Raw genomic sequence first — 22,166 nt, 5'->3', positions numbered from 1 at the left:
GGAACAAGTTATGCGATAATTTCACTCTCAGAAATTAAGTGAAAAAATTATTTATTCCCTGAACACTACTGGAAATTCCAATGAAAAATAACTGTTACTTTCCATACAATGTGTTCTATGTTATAGCAGTCTTTCTCATTGAAACCCTACGTGATACTCCAAGTGAATGACCTGGTTTCACGAGTAACTAAGGCGAGAAAAACTTAGCGATTCCCTTGACTGATTCAATGTGGAAAAGAATTTTTAAAAAAATATATTTTAATTAAAGGGGTGAAAAACATATAGCATGCATGCATTGTCATTGGATTAATAATTTTATTTGATGCCACTACCTTTTGAAAACTATCACATATACATCTCAATTGTTTAACGTATTATCTTTCTCTCTGTATATATATATTTAATATATTGCTTAAGTCAATAATGAAGAACTTGGATGTAATGAGTATTACTAATTTCATTTCTGTTTGTATAACAGCTCCTTACGTAATATAACATTACATAATTAATTAATTAGCTGCTGCACTTACCACTGTTGTGGTTCAATTGTCTACTGCCCTTCCCAGTGGCATACATGTGTTTCTTCGCTAGAAATAGAATTTTGATACCTGTGGTGAGCATAATATTGTGCAGCTTTGCGCGTGATTACAAACAAACGAAATAATTATCTATTATTTTTTAGTTCTGTAATCATTTTCATATCTCATAAGTTTTATTACTAGTAACGACTTGTTACAGCAAAGGATAACTTATATGTATAGTAATGGTCAGTCGGGGAAGAACAGTCATTTTTTTGTTATTCAACCCTTAACAATATAGTCTTAAAATTAAAGTTATTACGTTCACTAGTAAATGTCAGTTTAAAGAATTATGACATAATGTGATTTTACGCATCATTATACAGTAGAATCCCTCTAAGCGGCCACCCCTCAGATACGGTCACCCCTTGAAAGCGGTCACTCAATCACAGTCCCATTTTTGTTTACATAATCCCTAATTATATATAGTGGAAACCCTCTAGTCAGGCCAGTTTGTCTCAGTCCCGAAGGTGGCTGCTTTAGAGAGGTTCCACTGTACTTCTATTCATATTGTAATATTCGGAGAGTAATTTCAGTACAATACACAATGCAAATTTCGATTCGAATAATACCGTTAATCTGATCTCCAATAAAGTTAGACATCATTAAAAGAAATGTTTAAATAAAATCTAGAAGTTATTTGTTTTACTTAAGATTTAATTTCACAACTCACTCACAGAAGTTGAGCACACTGACAAAGAATACGTGTTAACATATTTTCTGTCTCATACAACAGGAAGTCTCTTTAAAATATTAAATTCATAAAGCAGGATTAAGAAATATTCATGCTTGAAAACTTATTTCAGGTATTTTTTTTTAGTTACATCAGTTATTAATCCTCTTATATTTGTATTAATAATTTTAGAGGTCCATAAGTTCATAATGGGCACTAATCTTGGAAATACCTATACTATGAACAGTAGACATAAATTTGTTCCATGGCATTAAAGTCTTCTTTCAGTCAGAGAATGAAAGCGGATTACGTTTTTGAGTATTTATTATTCGGGTGTATCTACATCGTTGTTTCTAACAATAAAAATAATACTAAGACGAAAACACGTATAGTTGTTTTGGGGAGATACAAATACATGAGTTAAGTAATAATTATAAGTTTCGGTTATTTTGAATTTTCACGCAAAGCTACACGTTGACTATCTGCGTTAGCCGTCACTAATTTAATTGTGTAAGATTAGAGGGAAGACAGCCAGTCACCACACCTTCCCGCCAACTCTTGGGCTACTCTTTTACCAACGAATAGTGGGATTGACCGTCACATAATAACGCCCTCACGGCTAAAAGGACGAGCATGTTAGGTGGGACGGGGATACGAACCTGCAACCCTCATATTACCACTCGAGTGCTTTAACCACCTGGCCATGCCGAGCCACATATATACAACTAAATAGGAAAATATATTAATATTATAACAAAAACACCTCCTTGGTCCAACAACTTTCTAGTGTCAAAACTCGAACAATGATTGTTTATTTGTTTAGAATATATGCGAGCATCTACATAGAAAATGGTTTTGGTTAAGTGTTCTTATTTTTGAATAATAGACCCTAAATATATATTTTACAGAACCCACCGTCATTTCTTAAACTACTTTTGTCTCAGTGAAAAGTGAGATTTGGCAGTCGCTCTTACAGTGCACCCACAACCATAAAGTGTTGAGTGTGTTTTCTCTTCAACGGGACTCGAACTTTAAACTCTTATATTTTGACAGTCCTAATATACTAAACACTAAACCACGCTCAACTAAAACTAGTCCCTGACGTCTGTATTATATCGTACCAAAATCTTGCATTTCTACGTTTGTGTCTTTGCTTCTCTTACGATTTTCCTGTTCTGATTTTAAGGAGATATGTGCTAGTTTATCACTTTTTCAAAAGATGTTCTCCAACGTAATAGTTTAAATGTCTTTGTAACTGCACATATATGTCTTTGTAACTGCGCACCTCCTCTTATATTGATATAAATCTTTTGTCCTGCTCTGTATCACATGTCACGCTGCCGGAAGTTTTGTTTCTTCTACCTTTCATATCCGTATTCTCGTTTTAGCACGACTTATCCTCTGAAAATCTTTCAGCATTAAATTTCTCAAGTCTACCAAGAAATTATATAATAGAATGATTTTTCCTCAGATACTTCTGTGTAAACTCCACATCAGTTATCTAAATGATGTTTTATCTCTCAAAAGGTAACATTTTATGACGTACTCAGACAGGAAACTTACCCTAAGCTGACGTTCTTTTAAACGTATGTTACGTAACTTTCAACTCATGATCCTGATTACGTAAATATCCTGATGTCAAACTTATCCACTTGTATTAATCCGGATAGTTTGGTTTGTTTGGAATTTCGCGCAAAGCTACACGAAAGCTATCTGCGCTAACCGTCCCTAATTTAGAGTGTAAGACTAGAGGGACGGCAGCTAGTCATCGCTAACTCTTGGGCTACTCATTTATCAACGAACAGTGGGATTCACCGTCACATTATAACCCCCTACGGCTGAAAAGGCGAGCATGTTTGGTGTGACGAATACGGACAGATGACTGCTTCTTTCTTCCACCTTTATTCTACTTTTTCCTCATTTCAACTTCCTATATAAATCATAATTTTCTTCAAACAGCAGCAGACATTTCAACACTAATAATATCCTATTAACCTTTGGCTTAGTCACTTTACTTAGTAAAGGTTTTCAACAATAAATAAGAAATCAACAAATAGTTCATCATTATTTAACGGAAAGAAAATAAACGATTTAATAAATGTTTAATAATAAACAAATATAAAGATTTATCTGGATTTTAAATCAGATACAAATAGATAAGAATTGAGTATAATTTGAGTAACGTTGAGATTTCACATTTTAAATATGCTTTGATAAACTTAAGTTAACAAACACATATCATGATAAAAATTTAATAAACAGTTTAATTAGTGTAAACCTTATAAGAAAACAATGAACAAGCAAGCCGTACAAATGCACAATTTCAATAAATACAAAGTATTGGATCTAACGTGAATTCAACAAGCGTAAGTCTTATGAACCACTTATTCCAATACGTGTAACTGATTACAGATTACATTCGCGAAATTAGTAAGACGATTGCGGATCCCATTAATTAAAATAAAAAAAAAAAACATTATTATATTAAAAGCATTTTGTTGAGGTTTGCAAACGTCCTGAAATTTGTTTGTTTTTTGAATTTTGCGCAAAGATACACGAGGGCTATCTGCGCTAGCCGTCCTTAATTTAGCAGCGTAAGACTAGAGGGAAGGCAACTTTTCATCACCACCCACCGCCAACACTTGGGCTACTCTTTTACCAACGAATAGTGGGATTGACCGTAACATTACAACGCTCCCACGGCTGAAAGGGCGAGAATGGTTGGTGTGACAGGGAGTTGAACCTTGGACTCTCAGATTACGAGTTGAACGCCTTAATCTCCATGGCCATGCCAGGACCCTGAAATTTTTAATGGATACCTTTAGCATTATTTGCCAACCATAGCTCATTAATTCCTCCATATATATTTATGTATAGACGATATTTAACTTAGTTATCACACAGAATGAATTTGTATACATTCATTTCCTACTTGGTTGAACCTTATCGAGAACTAAAACATCACTTGTTTCATATGAAGATTTTAAGTTCGTTTGGTGATAACTTTTGGATAGCACGAAGACAGATGTACTAGTCGACAATAACACGATGTTAACATTTATAAATCTTTTCATTTTAAGTGTTTTCAGTAAGGGAAACATAACATAGAAGAACGTATCGTGGTATAGCATTGCGTGAAAATTCTAAAAAAAATTCACACATTAAACTCATAAGAATAGCAAATACTTATAAATATATACGGATGATCACTATTTGAAAATTCATGAAATTTTAGTGGAAAGTAACTTGTTTCTCATTATATTCCGTTTCTGTTTCTGAAATCAGTCTGATTATCAGCAGGTATCATTTTATGGAAAGATAAACTGAAACTTAAACCTGACTTTCAATACAAACAAAACAACATTACGAAGATTGCCTTTTCCAAGTTAAGTAGTCAACACATAGAATCTCCTGTAAAAGTTGTAATATTTTCACAACGAGACCCAAAACTCGAGCAATTTTAACCAGTTGACTATTTATTATTTTTCGGAAAGAATAGTAGTCAACTATTCCAGAGCGCTCGAGTTTTGGGTCTCGTTTTGAAAATATAATAAGATTAATTAAAAATGGAATGAAAGTGTAATCTATCTCGTGTGTGTTTGTGTGTTTTTCTTATAGCAAAGCCACATCGGGCTATCTGCTCAACCCACCGATGAGAATCGATGCCCTGATTTTAGCGTTGTAAATCCGGATACATACCGCTGTACTAGCGGGGGGCAATCTATCTCGGAAGAGTAAAGGTAGGTATGTTACATTATATGTACATAGAACATGTGTAAAGTGATATTTATATTAGCCTGAGTAGATGTTTGTTACCTTTCTGTATGAAAGTGAATGGGTTTTATTTTTAACTTCACAAAAGTCATGTTGTGGCAATATTTCGTTGGTTTTTGTTTAACCAATAGTACTTTAAAAGTTTTTTTTACGACGTTTAGTGATTAACTGCTTTTATGAAAGTTTTGTTTTGGACATATGTAATAGAAATGTCATAGAATTTTAACAAGGTATTGCCATTTTCTTGTAATAAAAAATAGATGAAACTTTTCATTCGTTTGTTTTTAAGTGTCGCGGGTTCGAAAACCTATCGCACCAAACATGCTCACCCACTCAGCCGTGGGGGCGCTATAATGTGACAGTCAATCCAAATATTCGTTGGTAAAAGAGTAGCCCAAGAGTTGGTGGTAGGTGGTGATGATTAGCTGCCTTCTCTCTTGTCTTACACTGCTAAATTAGGGACGGCTAGCGCAGATAGCCCTCGTGTAGCTTTGCGCAAAATTAAAGAAAAAACAATTCTTTTTAAGTACAAAGCTACAAAGTAAACAATCTGTGCTATGCGCAACGCTAGAATCTAAACTCGATTATCAGCGTCAAAAGCACTGAGGTTAAGAGTAACTTAATTACATTATCTCATTGAATACTTTAATGATTAACTCTTACATATAAAAACAGATTTTATTCATGGTTTTCTATTATGCCAGCTGCTGTTCTTCCGGTGTTTATGACTAAATGTTCATTTTGTTTTAATTAAAATATAGATAGAACAAAAAGTGTGCGTAAATTTTAAAAACTGTTTTTATTTTTGAAAGTTGCTTAGCAAATTAAATTTAGAGTCACGTCGATGGGACCTTAACAGATAGATATAGAAATAACAGTAGCTTCAAACTACTTTATTGTATTTTTAAGCATTTAATTACAAATAGTAAGAGCGCTTGAAAACCTCAACAGGAGGCACCACGAAAGTTATATAAACTTAATATAAGAAAAGGTTTGTTTGTTTGTTTGAAATTTCGCAGAAAGATACAAGAATGTTATCTACACCAGCTGTCCCTGATTTAGCAGTGTTGGACCAGAGTGAAAGCAGTTAGTCATCACTACCCACCGCTAACTCTTGGTCTACTTTTTTACCAACGAATAATGGGATTGACCGTCAGTTATAATGCCCTCACGGCTGATAGGGTAAGAATGTTTGGTGTGACAGGGATTCGAACCCTTGACTCTTAGATTAAGAGTCGAGTGCCTTAACCATCTGATCATATCGGGTCAAGAGGAAATAAACTTAGTGTATGAAAGATTCTCTAGAAAACAGTTGAGGAATGTGAGGGAACAGTGAAGGTCTTGAGGGACATGGAAGATATGAAATACGATACTTAAATAATAATTTGATAGATTAAAATAAGTAAAGAAACGTAATGGTTAGAAGAAAGAGAGTTTGAAGAGCTGAAACAATGAAGAAACATTTTAGGGACAGAAACATGTTTACAAAAGTAAAATAGTGAATATAAAAATGAAAGGGATTTTTTAAAATTAAAAACAAGAACAATGATATTATTATCAGAGAAGATAATATCATAAAAACATGAAGGGAGTAATGCTTAGTGTTGTATCAAAAAGTGGATAAACTCACCAGGATATATCTTACGAACGTTCTAAATGTGTGCTGCTTACAGAAATTAAGAGGTCATATAATAAGTTGAGCTTTATAAAGGTGGTGCAATCTAATGAAATTCCTGATTAAGCAATAAGCGGAGACAAACATAGAATTGTTCGAGTGTTGACAGAAGTCCACGTAAGACATGTTGTTGTTGCAAAAGTGAGAATAAACATGGATGCTGTCAGAGCTGTGTCACAATGAAGTAGGTCTCGTGCGTGCATTAGTTTTTGGACATTCATTTTGATATCCCGCCTTTCTGTTAAATAGCAAAATTGTGGTATGTTAAAGAGAAATAGCAAAATATCAGATTAAATTTAGAGTTTGAATTGGTTCAGTGGACGCCAGTAAGAAACAGTCTGAAATAACAAGAGTGAAGCACAAATGAAGAGAAATGAAACTAACCTTTATCGACTGATTCAAGATGAAGAGCAATGAAACTAACCTTTATCGACTGATTCAAGACATATGATAATCTAATGTACGTAAATACGTGGAATATTCTCAGAGAGACTGGTATACCAGCTCATTTACTTTGTTTGCTATATAGATCTTACATTAGTGCAACAGGTAAATCTAGTGTTGGAAGGGGGAAAAAAAAGAAGCAGCCAATATCTTTGGGAGGAAAATTGTATTTCAAAAGTGTTTGTAATATTCAAAGATATTCATATGATTGACGATGACATCGTGAGGAAGGAGGCCAGGCTGAATAATGGTAGGAATGTCAACATAGGTGGAAGGAAATGATTTGTGAAATGTTTGGTATTTGTGAGGTACAGAAACGGACTAGATGAAACAGTTGAGCTGAATTCTAGTCTGACGACAAATAAGAAAAAAACATAAATTATGAAGATAACTAGCTAAAAGACATAATTCTAGGGGAAATACCATTGAAAAGTGACAAATATTTCGATTACTTTGTTCGCTAGTTGGGATAAAAGCTGATTGCGCGAGAGATTTGCCATGTGAGCTTGGAACACGAGAAACATTAAACAGAAGTAGAATATTAAATGAATTAAAGCATAATTGTGGAGTATAGTTTGTTAAGGGCGTAAAATCAAAAGAAGAGCACCCAGAATAGGGGTGACAGTATTTGGAATGAAGTGCTAGAGGTGGTTACTCCAAATTTAGTTAGAGAAAGAAGTGAAACTACGCATGAGAAAAAAATGGTGAAAAGAAAATGAAAGTTGTGAAATGTGCTTTCTGGAAATGACACAAGTTTAGCTTTGAACACAACTGAATGGATAATTACTAGCAAGAACAGACGGAGTGAAATGATATGGACCAATAACAATAAAATGTGGATCGACAGGAATTTCGGGAATATAGAAGAAGAAGATGAAGCTGTCGCCTGAACAAATCCTACGCTTCCTTAGAATTATGGAATAAATCATTAATCAACCCCACGATAGCGATCCTAGATTTGGTATAGAAACGTTTCTATTTTTTTTTTCTAACTCTGCAACATTGAAGGAAAAACAGAGTTATTTAGTGGTATGTCAGAAAAGTACTATATTACTATATATATGTATATAAAGATAGATACACAAATATACAAGTGAAAAATACTGTATTTTATATCACTTTGCGATAACATTACAATGCTGCAATAAACTGGTTTAAAATGAGTTTGTAATATGAGTTCCGTTGTATATGGATTTGTTTTTGCATAACTTAAAATCAGTTATATGTCCTTTCATTTGAAATGTTTTATTATAACTGTTTACAGTTTGTTTAAAATATGACGACAGTTTTTTGTATTGACGAAAATCATGACAGGAACGTATATTTGCAGAAACGTAATCACTTATATTATTAAAATTTCAAATTTCAGCTGGGACAGTGGTAAATCTTTGGATTTACAATGCTAAAATCAGAGGATTGATGACTCTAGGTGGATACCGCAAATAACCACATGTGACTTTGCAATAAGAAAACACACACATACTTTTCATTTTACCAAAATATTATTATAGAGTCAATTATCGGAGGCCAGGTTTCTTTTTTACTAAACTGGTATGCTGCAATCTTCAGATTGCTGGTTCGAACCCCTGTTACTGAGTGTGTTCATCCTTTCAGCAGAGGAATCTTTATAATGTGCCGGTTAATTACATTATTAGGTGGTAAAACAGCAGTCATTGAACTGACAGTAGTTGATATTTATTAGCTACCGTCGATTTATTTTATCACTGTTAAAGTAAGGGCGGCTATCACAAATAGCTCTCGAGTAGGTTCGCGCAAAAACTGAAACAAAACCTTTAATGTACTTACTTTTTATGTTGCAGCTGAAGTTGTTTGTTTCTGAGGAAAAATTCGTAAATGTTTATCTATTTTAATAATTCTAAAAGCCAAATGAACGTTTCTTTATAATTTTAGAAATGTTCTGGTGACAACAGCTTATCTAAAAACAAAACTTATGTATAATCAGTGATGTCAAGAAAACCCACTTGTAGAGAAATATATACGTAAAAACGGCTCGTTTGGGTTGAGAAAATATTTTACGTAGAGGAGCGAACAACGTTTCGACCTTCTTCGGTCATCGTCAGGTTCACAAAGAAAGAAAGAGGTAACTGACCAGAAACTGACCACATGTTTGAAAGGGGTTGTGTAACTGAGTGTCGGAATGTAGAGGGCGGTGTTTGATGTTTGAATATATAACTTTATATTATTTATTTTATAATTTTTAATATAGGTATAAAGGTGTTCCTTCGTATTGGTTTATTTTGGGTTTAAGTTGTAGTGGTCATTTTTCGGTCAGTTACCTCTTTCTTTCTTTGTGAACCTGACGATGACCAAAGAAGGTCGAATCGTTGTTCACTTCCTCTACGTAAAATATTTTCTCAATCCAAACGAGCTGTTTTTACATATATAAAACTTATGTATGCCGATTGGTTTCTTACAATATCTTGTTGATATTACAATATCTATCATAATTATAAGTTTGTAAAATAACACAGAATAAACTGTAATTATGAAGTGTCAGAATAAAACTTTCTATTACCGTTATAATCATAGTGATGTGAGATATATAAACTGTGTCAAGCTGTGCTACTTCAAACATATATAGGCATAGAAAAATGTAATCCACATTTATTTTATCAGTTGAGAATTATTCAGTATTCACAACTGCTCGTGTTCAAATGTTGATAGTTAAAGCTATTATTTGAACCATACTTTACATGAACAAAGAAGTTTATCAAGTAAAGAAGTCACCTTCTGTATGCCACATCAAAAACTCACATTGTTAAGTGCATATAAGTTTTTTATCACTTCCAAGAACTGTGTTTATAACCTATTAAATAATGTGTTCGTAAAATATTTGTTTATTCTAAATAAATGTATATAATTTGCTTGTTTGTTTTGAATTTCGCGCAAAGCTACACGAGGGCTATCTGCGCTTGCCGTCCCTAATTTAGCAGTATAAGGCTAGAAGGAAGGCAGCTACTCATCACCAGCTACCGTCAACTCTTGGGCTACTTTTTTTACCAACGAATAGTGGGATTGACCGTCACATCATACGCCCCAACGGCTGAAAAGGTGAGCGTGTTTGGTGTGATGTGGAATATATATAATACAGCAATGTTTGCATTACGTCAAATGTCTTTATAGATGTCTCTTATCAGGTATGTTTTGAGCTGTTGTCCTGAACTTGACTCTTATAGTTTAATATTTTATATCTTACAATTTAATTTTTCTTTAAGAAATTGAACCTCATTTTTAAATTAAGATGTATTTAAGGGTGAAGTTTATTTACCTTATTCAATAAATGAGTCATATGCATTAACCATATAATTATAATTATAATCATCTGGCACAATTCCTTTACAGCTCCATAATGTGGCGTTCATACAGCGTTTGAATTTAATTTGCACATTCTGATTAGTGGATGACATTTTTGAGATTTTTAATGGATTTACTTACTTAGTTCTTGTCAACAAATCTATGCCATTAGTGATTTGTTTTCCAAGGTACCTCATTACACTCTCGGAAGTAAGCATCAGGTCATATTCTGTATCAGTGTAAAATCTGACCCAATATCATCCTTTAAAAGTCACACCATTGGGTCTAATATCACAGCAATATGATGTCAAGCAGAATCCCCACTTCTCGGAAACACAGTATGATATGAACGTGCGAAAACGCAGTGTGATATTTAAGCCCAAAAATACAATGCGAAATCTGCACATCTCTTTATATTGGTGCCTTTCCCTCAATCTGGGCAGCCACAAAAGTATCACGATATTGATTTAAGAATATAATTTAGTTATTTCTTAACACTGACTATTTAACGCTGTTTGAAACATGAATCCCTGTACTGTGAAGACTCAAGAAGTCCAGTACGATGTTCATAATATTAATCATGTTATAAAAATGTTCAAACGAACTCATTCTTCTGCGGTTTCCTTAATGTTTTCTGATCATGTTGTGAAAATAGCAGCTATAATGGAGTAATTGACTCACTGAACATTTTTTTGCAGTAAAAACTGTAATGGAATAGTTGATTTTCTGGTTATGTTGTATAAATATCAGCCATAGAGGTGTAGTTGATTTACTGTTCATGTTGTATAAATATCAGCCCTAGAGGTGTAGTTGATTTACTGGTCATGTTGTATAAATATCAGCCCTAGAGGTGTAGTTGATTTACTGGTCATGTTGTATTAATATCAGCCCAAGAGGTGTAGTTGATTTACTGGTCATGTTGTATTATAATCAGCCCAAGAGGTGTAGTTGATTTACTGTTCATGTTGTATAAATATCAGCCCTAGAGGTGTAGTTGATTTACTGTTCATGTTGTATAAATATCAGCCCTAGAGGTGTAGTTGATTTACTGGTCATGTTGTATTAATATCAGCCCTAGAGGTGTAGTTGATTTACTGGTCATGTTGTATTAATATCAGCCCAAGAGGTGTAGTTGATTTAATGGTCATGTTTGGTAGATATCAGTTTAATTACTGAAAGAAAGAAGCTATCAAGGATGTAGCATATGATATCGGTATATGTTGGAAATAATCAATTTAATGATATTTCAGAAATAAACCTTCATGAAAACAGTGTTTCATATTATATTTTAAGTTGTTTTTTTTGTCGTGCTAAGACCCTCAAAACGTAGAAAATTGTCAGTAGAGCATAGAGTTCGCATAAGGCTTTACGCGATACTGGTGGGACTGTCCAACAAATTGCTACAGACTTGAAATGCTTCCCAAACACTGTCAAGTATAACGTAGATCATGGGACCGAGACAAACAACTTTCAAAATAGGGAAGGAAGATGCAGAACACCTAGACTAATTGATATTGATGTTAAATATCTTCGTTTATGAAGCCTTCAGGACAGAAAGAAGACTACTACTGATTTCAAAATGTCGGAAGTGTCCAGACCAACAGTATTAAGAAGACTGTTGTGTAGCAGTTTAGATACATCTTTCCAAATAAAGACAATGAACCAAAATTTAATAAAAGGTACAAAACTGGTCCGTTGATGACCGGGAAAAATATTGTGGACGGATGAGCCCAAGTTTAAAATATTCGGTTCACACCGTGGATTGTACATCTAGCGTAAGAAAACTGAAAGATAATTGCCTCAATGCCTGGTACCATTCCTGAGGCGCGAGACTGTATGGGTGTGTTTTTCTTTTAAGACGACAGGAGATATATGCAAAATAAATGAAATAATGGATCAGTGCAATTACCTTCTGTATATCCAGTGGTTTGCAAATTATTGGTAAAGGATTGTACTACCATGAAGACAATGACACCAAACACTCATCCCTCCTAAGAATAAATTATATAGCTAAGAAAGAAGCTGATGGAATCATTCAAATGATGCAATGGTCCACACAGAGTCCCGGTCTCAACCTAATACAAGTATTAAAGCAATTGGGGGACAAACAAAAATTACCTGTTTGCTGAACTTAAGCACTTCCGCTGAGTTTCTGTTTCACTAAATACGAACATTAAGAAACTTTCGATGTTTCACCTGTAACTTATCATCCATTGTTCTTTAAAAGTAGCTTGAAGTATAATTTTTGATTTTGTTGTAAATTGTTCACAGTACTGAATGTTTGTTTCTTTTATAATTATTCCAAAGCGTCTCAGCAGTATGTCTGAGGGCTTACAACGTAAGGGTAGATTTTTGATATCCAAGGTTGGTACAAACCAGATAGCCAGTTGTTTAGCTTTGCGCGTAACAAAAAAAAAAAAAAAACACACAAAATTTGACATTCTAACACTTGGTTTATACAAGTAGTATTCCTACCACTAAAGTGTTGCTTGTATTTAAGCCGACCTGAGATAGTTATGGTAATGGAAGTGGTGAATACACTGCGGTTAAAATACCATTAGCTTACAAATTAATACTCTTTAAAAGTTAAAAAAAACTATATACATAGCGTAACGTTCAGAAATATAATAGAACTAATACTAATACCATATAAAAAGCACTACTGATTGAAAATAAAATAAACTTCTAATAACGTGATATGCGGTATCTACACACTCATCACATACACACGCACGCATATATATATATTACATTTGAAAAAGTTACGTTGCACTAGTACATTACAGTTAGATAAATACGTGAGATGAAAATTGTTCAGATGCTTTTAGTTGTTATTTTTTAAATGTTTCACATAATTTACTGTATTTTGTTTTAAATACATAACGGATATTTAATAGTGTGATTTAATAAATACTCATGAAGAAATAATAAAATACAATCTAGTTCATTGCAGATGGGCCCGGCATGGCCAGGTGGGTTAAGGCGTTCGCCTCGTAATTTGAGGGTGGCGGGTTCGAATCCCTGTCGCACCAAACATGTTCGCCCTTTCAGCCGTGTGAGCGTTATAATGTGACGGTCAATCCCACCAATCGTTGGTAAAAGAGTTGCCCAAGAGTTGGCGGTGGGTGGTGATGAATAGCTGTCTTCCCTCTAGTCTTACACTGCTAAATTAGGGACGGCTAGCGCAGATAGCCCTCGAGTGGCTTTGTACGAAATTCAAAACAAACAAACACGCCAAGACAGAGATGGCGGTGTATTCGACCTGGTACGTGAACAAGCTAGTTTTCTTCATTGTTAGACAGTGTGAAGTGATAATTGTTTGTTTGTTTGTTTAACGAAAACTTATCAGCGGTTTTCCACCCCTAAGGAAGCTAACTGAGATATCTAGCTAGCATAGTGAAAATAGAACCAATATAATCATGTACACATCCAATAATTTTCTTTCTCACTGAAATAGAGATAAATGAATTGACATATTTTACAAGTAACTCCAGTAAGAACTAATTAATGTAATTTTTGTAAACAAAATTGTGGAATGAAAGAAAACCTTGAAAACTACAAATTAATATTGAAATTTGTTTAGTCATATATCTTGTAATAACTGTAATAGATAATTTAAATAACAGTTGTTTGTTAGTGTAAAAGTAAATGTGATCAAAATGCGCAGCAAAACATCTTATTTTTTACTATAATAAATATTGTGGTTGAAATAATATATTAGTTTTATTGAACTATATAGTTTTACGATACTATGCTAAGTTATGACGTTTTGTTTAAATTTCTTGAAGGAACTCCCACTTCACTTATATTTAAAATCATTCCATAAGTTTATGTATCTATGACGTAGGATCTGTTTATTCTAAGCCCATTCTAGTGATGTAAATATTACGTAAAAATGTACCGTGTTTCTCCGAAAATAAGACAGGGCTTATATTAATTTTCACTCCAAAATATGACACTAGGGCTTATTTTCGGAGGATGTCTTATTTTGATATATTAAAAAAATGAAGTTACAAAGTAAAACTATTAAACTAACCATTTAAAATAAACTATTATTAAACTATTAAACTAACTGATTAATACTTAAACAAACTAATTAACTATCTTTTAAACTCATTAATAAATTATTTTTTTTTATTTATTTTTTCTTCCTGCCACTCTTAACTAGGGCTTATTTTAAGGGTAGGGCTTATATTAAAACTATCCCCAAAAATCACACTAGGTCTTATTTTATGGGTAGGTCTTATTATCGGAGAAACACGGTAGATCGTAATTTAATCTATCTTCCAAAGCAGGACATATATAATAATAAAAATGATTGTTTTATATATTTTATTTAAATGAACGGTGTTTAATGAAATATTATTTGTATCAATCTTTGGCTTTAAATTTTAGTTGTCGTTTTCATTTTTAAAACTTACAATTATAAACGATGTTAATACAGAAATAGAAATGTGTATCTATTTACGAATTTTGCATCAAAACGTTTCACCTAATAAAATGGATATAATAGCTTATGACATTGAAATATTAATTTTTCTTATTAAATTTTATACATAGTTTTTAGACATTACATGATCGTTATATATTAACGTGCAATAAAAATGTCACTGATCAGGGACGTAGATTTTTTACACCCAATTGGGGGGATGATTTTTGCAACCACTTATGTGGACCGTTCAATTTGCAAATTAGTTGTCTCTGATTACGTGAACCTGAGAGCTGTAAACATGCAGTCACAGAGTAATCTTGTTGCCACGATACTTGCATGTATACTTAGGCCTACTGACTGATATTCACGAACTATTGCTTAAATCTAAAAGCTTAGAACCACGCCTATATTAAAGATGTACATTTCGGTTACTGAAAAAGCCTACATCTAAGCCTAATTATGCAATTCAATTGGTAAGAACACGAGAATCACAAGAACGAACAGACAAATTGTAGGCCTGTGATGCAATAAAACAATTCAACAGACAAAACTGTAGGGAGGATGATTGTATGCACCATACCCCCCACCTAAAATGAAGGGGGGATGTTTTCCTCATCCCCCTCAGGATCTACGCTCCTGTCACTGATGTACGTAGGCCAGCAGTCTCTTTAAATGTTTGTTTGTTTTTAGAATTCCGCGTAAGACAAGGACAAAAGTAACTAGTTATCGCCAACTCTTGGGCTACTCTTTTGTCAACGAATAATAGGGTTGACCATCAATTATATACGCCTCCACGGCTGAAAGGGCGAGCATGTTTGGCGTGACCCTGAGCTTACGAGTCGAGCGTCTTAACCGCCTGGCCATGTCAGGCCGCTGTTAAAATGTCATTAAATGAACTGTACAACAGCAAAACATAACTTTAACACTTATTATAATGAATGTGTAATGAGCTTCATATTTAAATGTTACACATCTGATTTAAATTACTAAAATTATAATTACTTATTTTTGTACAAGAGCAACGTTATGAAACGTAATCACAGCTGTTTATGAGGTATATGTACTTCACCATATAATGATATGAATTTATTTGGTGTCACAGAAAAGAAATTTTAACACACACATATATATTATCACAGTTTGTTTGTTTTTAAAATCATATTTATAGTTTTGGGTTTGTTTGTTTGTTTTTGAATTTCGTGCAAAGCTACACGAGGGATATCTGCGCTAGCCCTCCCTAATTTAGCAGTGCAAGAATAGATGGAAGGCAACTAGTCATCACCACCCACCGCAAACTCTTAGGCTACTTTGTTACCAATGGATAGTGGGATTGGTCGGCCATTATAACGCCACCACGGCTGAAAGGGCGAGCATGGTTGGTGCCAGAAGGATTCAAACCCGCGACCCTCGGAGTTTTGGGTACTTAAGACACGTGAAATAATCAGCCAATAAAAGTAAGTGGGTTTAATATGGATTTCGAATGAAAGAACATTAACAATTATGTTTATGCTCTCATTTGAAAACAACAGATAAAGAAAAAATATTTTTTTTATTCCATTCCATGTTTAAAACACCAATCAATTTTTTTGTGTAATATAAAAAAAAGTTTTTATGGGAAACTACTGCTTAATTAAATAAATGTGAAAAATCAGACTAAATATTTGTTGTGTTGTTAAATTGTTGTGAATTCACGTCATGTTACTCGAATAATCTGAATTTTTCTCATCCCTTTAAGCGAGTATTGTTGCATCGTACTGTCTCGTAATTTGTAGAATGTTCTAGATCTCAGTCAGGCAACATACATACAAGAGCCTAAGTTAGTTAAATTAAGTAAGTTAGTGAAAAGAAAAGTATAAAAATGTTAAAATAAGTAAAGTTAAACTATGTGTACGTTTGGCTGTAAAGGATAATTTCGAAAGCACTTTTAAGCTTGTATTGTAATAACAGAGATAGTAAAGAATAATCTGTCTTGCTAAAGGGTGTTATAAAGTGGCTAAATCCGTTTGTATGAACTTTTGCGGAAAAAAGATTATTATATAAAACTCTGAATACGATTGTGGTAACCAAATGTTATAGTGGTGATTATAAAGTGATTACTACAGCCTCTATTGTAATAACAAAGTAGAGGAGAATATATTTTGTTGCTAAGGGTGTTATAAAGTAAATGAAACCTGACATCTTGAACTTTGATGAAGGAGAGGCAATTATTTAAAATTCTGGTCACAACTGTGATAACCAATAGAGTAACGAATTTTTATATATACGTTTGACTTGTTTTGATTACATTATTTTAAAACAAATGTGTTACGTACTGTCCATTTATTTTTTTAAATTTATCACCAACAAATCACAGACACCTTCAGTAAGAAAATCCGGTGCACATAAAATTGACGAAAACATTCATTAGAAAATTCATGAGGAGTATGTGTTTTCTTATAGCAATGCCATATCGAGTTATCTACTAAGTCCACCTAGGTGAGTCGAGCCCCTAATTTTAGCGTTGTACCAGCAGCAGAATATTGAAATATTTCACGATATATAAACGTTCTATTAATAATAAAAATATTTGTTTTAGATAACAAAACACGATTTGTAAAATGATAACCTATTTAATATGTGTTTGATCTTCCCAATCTAAACATATGTTTAAGGTTTTCTGGGTCACAATTACTTATACATTATTAAGTATTTACAATAACAAATAACATAGTTAAGTATTTGTCTAAGTTTTTTCATAATTACTTAAAAACTAAAAGAAATAGTATTGAACTCGGAGGAAAGATAATTTATTAAACGATAATTGATAAAATTGATAAAAGATAATTCAAATAAAAATATTCTTGTTATAAGATTAGTTTTTACCATTCTCGAAACAAATTGTCTTGATTCTCATGACCACGTGACTTTTTTTGAGTGATGACGTTAGGAGGTAGAAATCTAGCGGTTCAGCCAGACCTTATCGACACTCGAAGGAATTGCATCGCTACGAGCGAATGGAGAAATGAAACGTCTTTCTCTTTGTATTTTCATCGATGATGTGTGGTATGAACAACAGCTTCAGAGAAAAACATTCTTTGTTTCAAAATGATATCAGACAAAACATCTAGACCTTACACATTAAATTTTTCCGCTAAAGCTTTTTGCCAAATATTTGCTCTTGTTTAATACTTCCGACAAACTGAAACAGAATGCTGGAAGCTTTGGATCACCCTTTTCTGCCATATAAGAAGTTTTCACCCTCTGAAACAGAACAATGTTTTTTCAGAGCTATTATAACTTTATTTCTACTTTTCCCAGGTAAGTTTCAATGTTATAATTATTTATTAGTTTTTCTTAAAATATAAGTGTTTATGTATTTTATCTTCTCTTAGGATCAGTACATACGCTATTAACTGTTAATAATTGTATAACCATTATAGTTACTATACATAGACGTCTAGCTTCTGTAAGTTATACTGGAGCTTTGGAAATGAAATAATAGACATTTACTTCTGGTCTCTTGTATCTGTGACTTATATGTTTGTTATACAAAACACACTGTATTGTATTGTATTGTATTTGTATTCATATATATACAACTCTAGTCTTAAAACAAACGCAAAATAATTAACCGGGAAATCGTTGTATCCTATTCTCTTTTATAAGACAGATTATACGTTGCAGGACTTTAATCAACATCATGTGAATGCGGAGCACATTGTGTTCTTCTATAGTTAACATTTATAAGCACTATAAAAACGATTCCGTAAAGGTTATAATTATTTATTGTAGTTATATTTCTCTAAGCAGAGTTACTTTTATTATATAACTGAAGGACATGAAACAGTTATATTCTTATGAGAGCCATTATAGAAAGGCTGTATTTCTACTCTGAAAAATTTATAAATGTTTCCCGAATAAAGCATGGACAGCAAGAGAAATGACGTATTTTAGATGTACTGTCTTTAGTATCTCAATGGTAGTGGTTATAAGTTAGATATGAGGCGAGGTGAAGTTTTATACTTTATATAGAATTTGATTTATTCGAATATGCGGGAAAATATTAATTGTACCACATATAATATATTATTTTTGTGTTAGGTTTTAGAATTTTCGCGCAAAGTTACTTAAGAACGATCTGTACAAAGCCGTCTCTATTTGAATGAACAGAGTAGAGAGAAAAGTAAGGCCTAGCACCATCAAAATCTCTACTAACTGTTTGGCTTACCTTATCTACTGAAGGCGGCCCGACATGGCCAGGTAGTTAAGGCATGCGATTCGCAATCCGAGGATCGTGGGTTTGAATCCCCGTCACATCCATCGTGCTTGCCCTTTCAGCCGTGGGGGCGTTATAATGTAACGTCATTCCTACTCTTCGTTAGTAAAAGAATAGCCCAAGAGTTGGCGGGAAGTGGTGGTGACTACCTGCCTTCTCTCTAGTCTTACACTGCTAAATTAGGGACGGCTAGCGCAGATAGTCCTCGCGTAGCTTTGCGCAAAATTAAAAACAAACAAACAATTATCTACTGAATACTGGGATTTGTGAACAACACATAAAATTAACTGATGTACCTTATAAGTTGCTTGTTAACCGAGTAAATTGTCATGACCAATCGTTAAACCTAATTTTCCAGAAAGGAGGTAGAAGACACTTTGGAAGAATCACCTGTTTTAACCATTCACTACTAAACAGTACTGTATTGTCTGTGAGTCAGTCAGTAGACACTAGAATGACGTCATATGAAGGACGCTTGATGGTGAAATTTGTTCTGTCATGATTCCAGTAAAATATACGCATATCGTGAATCGCGACAACGTAGCATGACATATGAATGTCAAATATAAGAACTAAAAATATGTTGTAATCTTAATTCTGGTTTTATTCACTCTTGAAACACTTGAAAGTGTTTACTTTCGGGGAACCTGCGGAAGTACATCTAGTATGGAAAAAGTTAATAAAAATCGCATCTGCTGGAACACTTTTTATTTCAAAAACTGAACAGTAGTGGTTATGGGTTTGAGATATTCAAACATTTGTTTCCAGCAGCTCCAAGTTTGATGTATTTTAAATATCGCTTTAAAACCTTTTCACATCGAAATCCTAAATTTATTGTTGAATAAGATCAAAATGTGTGAGAATCAAGTATACGTTGTTTTAATAATCCGGTATGACGAGAAAACTCACTTGTAGAGAAAAATGTATATGCAAAAATGGCTGGTATGGGTAAAAAAGCTGTATGTAGAGGAGCGAACAATATTTCGACTTTCTTCGGTCATCGTCAGGTTCACCGACCGACAATCACAGAAACACATCTACCTAACATAGGACTCAACTTCGCAATAGCACCTAGGGACATCTGTGAACCTGATGATGAGCGAAGAAGATCAAAACGTTGTTCGCTCCTCTACACAGGCCTTTCTCTATCCATACCAGCGGTTTATATATACATATGCATATATACGTTGTTTTGTTACCTTTTACAGTAATAGATTTTTGATATAGAGAACTTATTCCGAACTATTACTGAACCACATAATGTTACTGCATTAAAAGTAAAAAAATATATACCTTTGCTTTGTTACCTAAAACTATTTAAGTTCTTGAAAAAGCGCTTTCCTGATCTAAAAACGAAGCAATGAATGCTTATAGTACTTGTGTGTTACGTAAATTATTTATATGTGCAAACATTTTTTTAATTGGTGTAATAAATTGAAAATCATTCCTTCAGGACTTTTTATCTGAATAAGATTAATTAACTATATAGTGTTCGAGATAAAGAACAGTCAATGGTCTGTCTGCCTTAACAGATTCTCATAAACAGATCTAATGAGGTCTTAACTACAACAATGTTCTCAAATCAATACTAAGGCAGCACTATTCATCGCTCTCTTAACAATCGTCTCTTCTGTTTGTTTAATTATGTTTTAGATTCTATATTCACATTAACTGAACATGTAGAAGCGATGTTTTCTGTTAAATTGAATTAATGTTCCTTAACTAGCCAGTTTTTGCAAAGTTTTTGATATATTAAAACGAAGTACTACTATAGGGTATAAAATATTATTAAATTATTATTTTTATTAAAACTCAAGGATGTGACTTAGCCTCAAATACAATATATATATATATATATATACCAGTCGATTTAGAAGCACTTTGATAGGAAGTAATGGTAAGTGGTATGGAACGAGACAGTTGGACCTACTCTGTGTACATATCACTTTTTATTAATATAAGTCATACACTAAAATATCAGTTACAAAGGTGTAGCCAATAATAAATGAATAATTTAGAACCAAAATTAACAAAATCCATTGACAATAACAGCAGTTATCTGTTGAAGGGGTAACTATCCTAAAAACATTACAGAATTTCAGGTAATCAAAGTCCATGTTAAATTGTCCACGTGACAATTATCAAAATGTCGGTTTCACTCTTTCTATTGGTTGCTGTTTTAGGTCTTTTCGTATGGCGTTTATGCGTAAATGATCCTGTAGTAAACACCCGCTGACACGAATTTCTTATCATCTGAGGTGAAGTGTAGCTTTCATCTGTAAATCACTTGATCTGGCAGCAGCTCGGACGCTCGTGATATTCTCCATACAGTAAGGCTGTATTAAACTGTTCTTCAATTCAGTACTGTGCCAATATTTCAATCATCTGAAACAGCTGCAGCACAGTGCTTATTTCTGCTTCATCTAGAGGACTTTTGTTTTAAAATATTTTATTCTTTTAGACTTTTCTGAGGTTTACTGGTCGTTAATATAAAATCCTGACTTTGCTGCTTAAACCAGTCTTGTGTAACAAACTTAAGTATGACTGAATTTCGATCTTTTCTGACACAACATGTCATGCGTGGAAGTCTTTAAGTTTATAGTTGTCCTTAGTATGTTCATATCTTACGATGTATATTAATAAACGTTTCTAAAGGCATGACCTTGAATGACCTCACTGGTATTAAGCCTACGACAGCTCCTTTAATACCTATAATAATTATTTTCGGAAGAAAACAGACGAAGATACTGACGAACCTCGTATGCCTTATATTTTACAAATTGTTGATTTTTAGTCTACTATTGTATTAGCCTAATGTGTATCCTATACAGGTTCGTGTTGTGTTTATGATAATGTGTATCCTATACAGGTTCGTGTTGTGTTTATGATAATGTTCACGGCCTGTATCGAAGTAAAATATTATTAGGATTTCAACATTAATCATACTCAGTACAAACGTTAAATTTTATTCTGCTTCAGGGATTGGTTGCGGTATCAATAGTACTTTTTGTGACTCATTT

At 33.3% G+C, this 22,166-nt stretch overlaps 1 protein-coding gene across 1 annotated transcript in view; it reads left to right on the top strand.

Moving 5' to 3' along the window:
* Positions 1–17,874: 17,874 nt before the first annotated feature.
* The window catches only part of LOC143235342 (zwei Ig domain protein zig-8-like), a 99,555-nt gene continuing 95,263 nt past the window's right edge, over positions 17,875–22,166 (top strand). The window contains exon 1 of the mRNA XM_076473430.1: positions 17,875–18,188. Within this exon, the coding sequence (XP_076329545.1) occupies positions 18,080–18,188 (109 nt within the window). The 5' untranslated portion in view covers positions 17,875–18,079. The remainder of the gene's footprint in view (positions 18,189–22,166) is intronic.

The sequence above is a fragment of the Tachypleus tridentatus genome, chromosome 2 (assembly GCF_004210375.1).
Source record: "Tachypleus tridentatus isolate NWPU-2018 chromosome 2, ASM421037v1, whole genome shotgun sequence".
NCBI lineage: Eukaryota > Metazoa > Arthropoda > Merostomata > Xiphosura > Limulidae > Tachypleus > Tachypleus tridentatus.
Note: the sequence above shows the minus strand (reverse complement) of the source record. Positions and strands in the feature narration are given on the sequence as shown.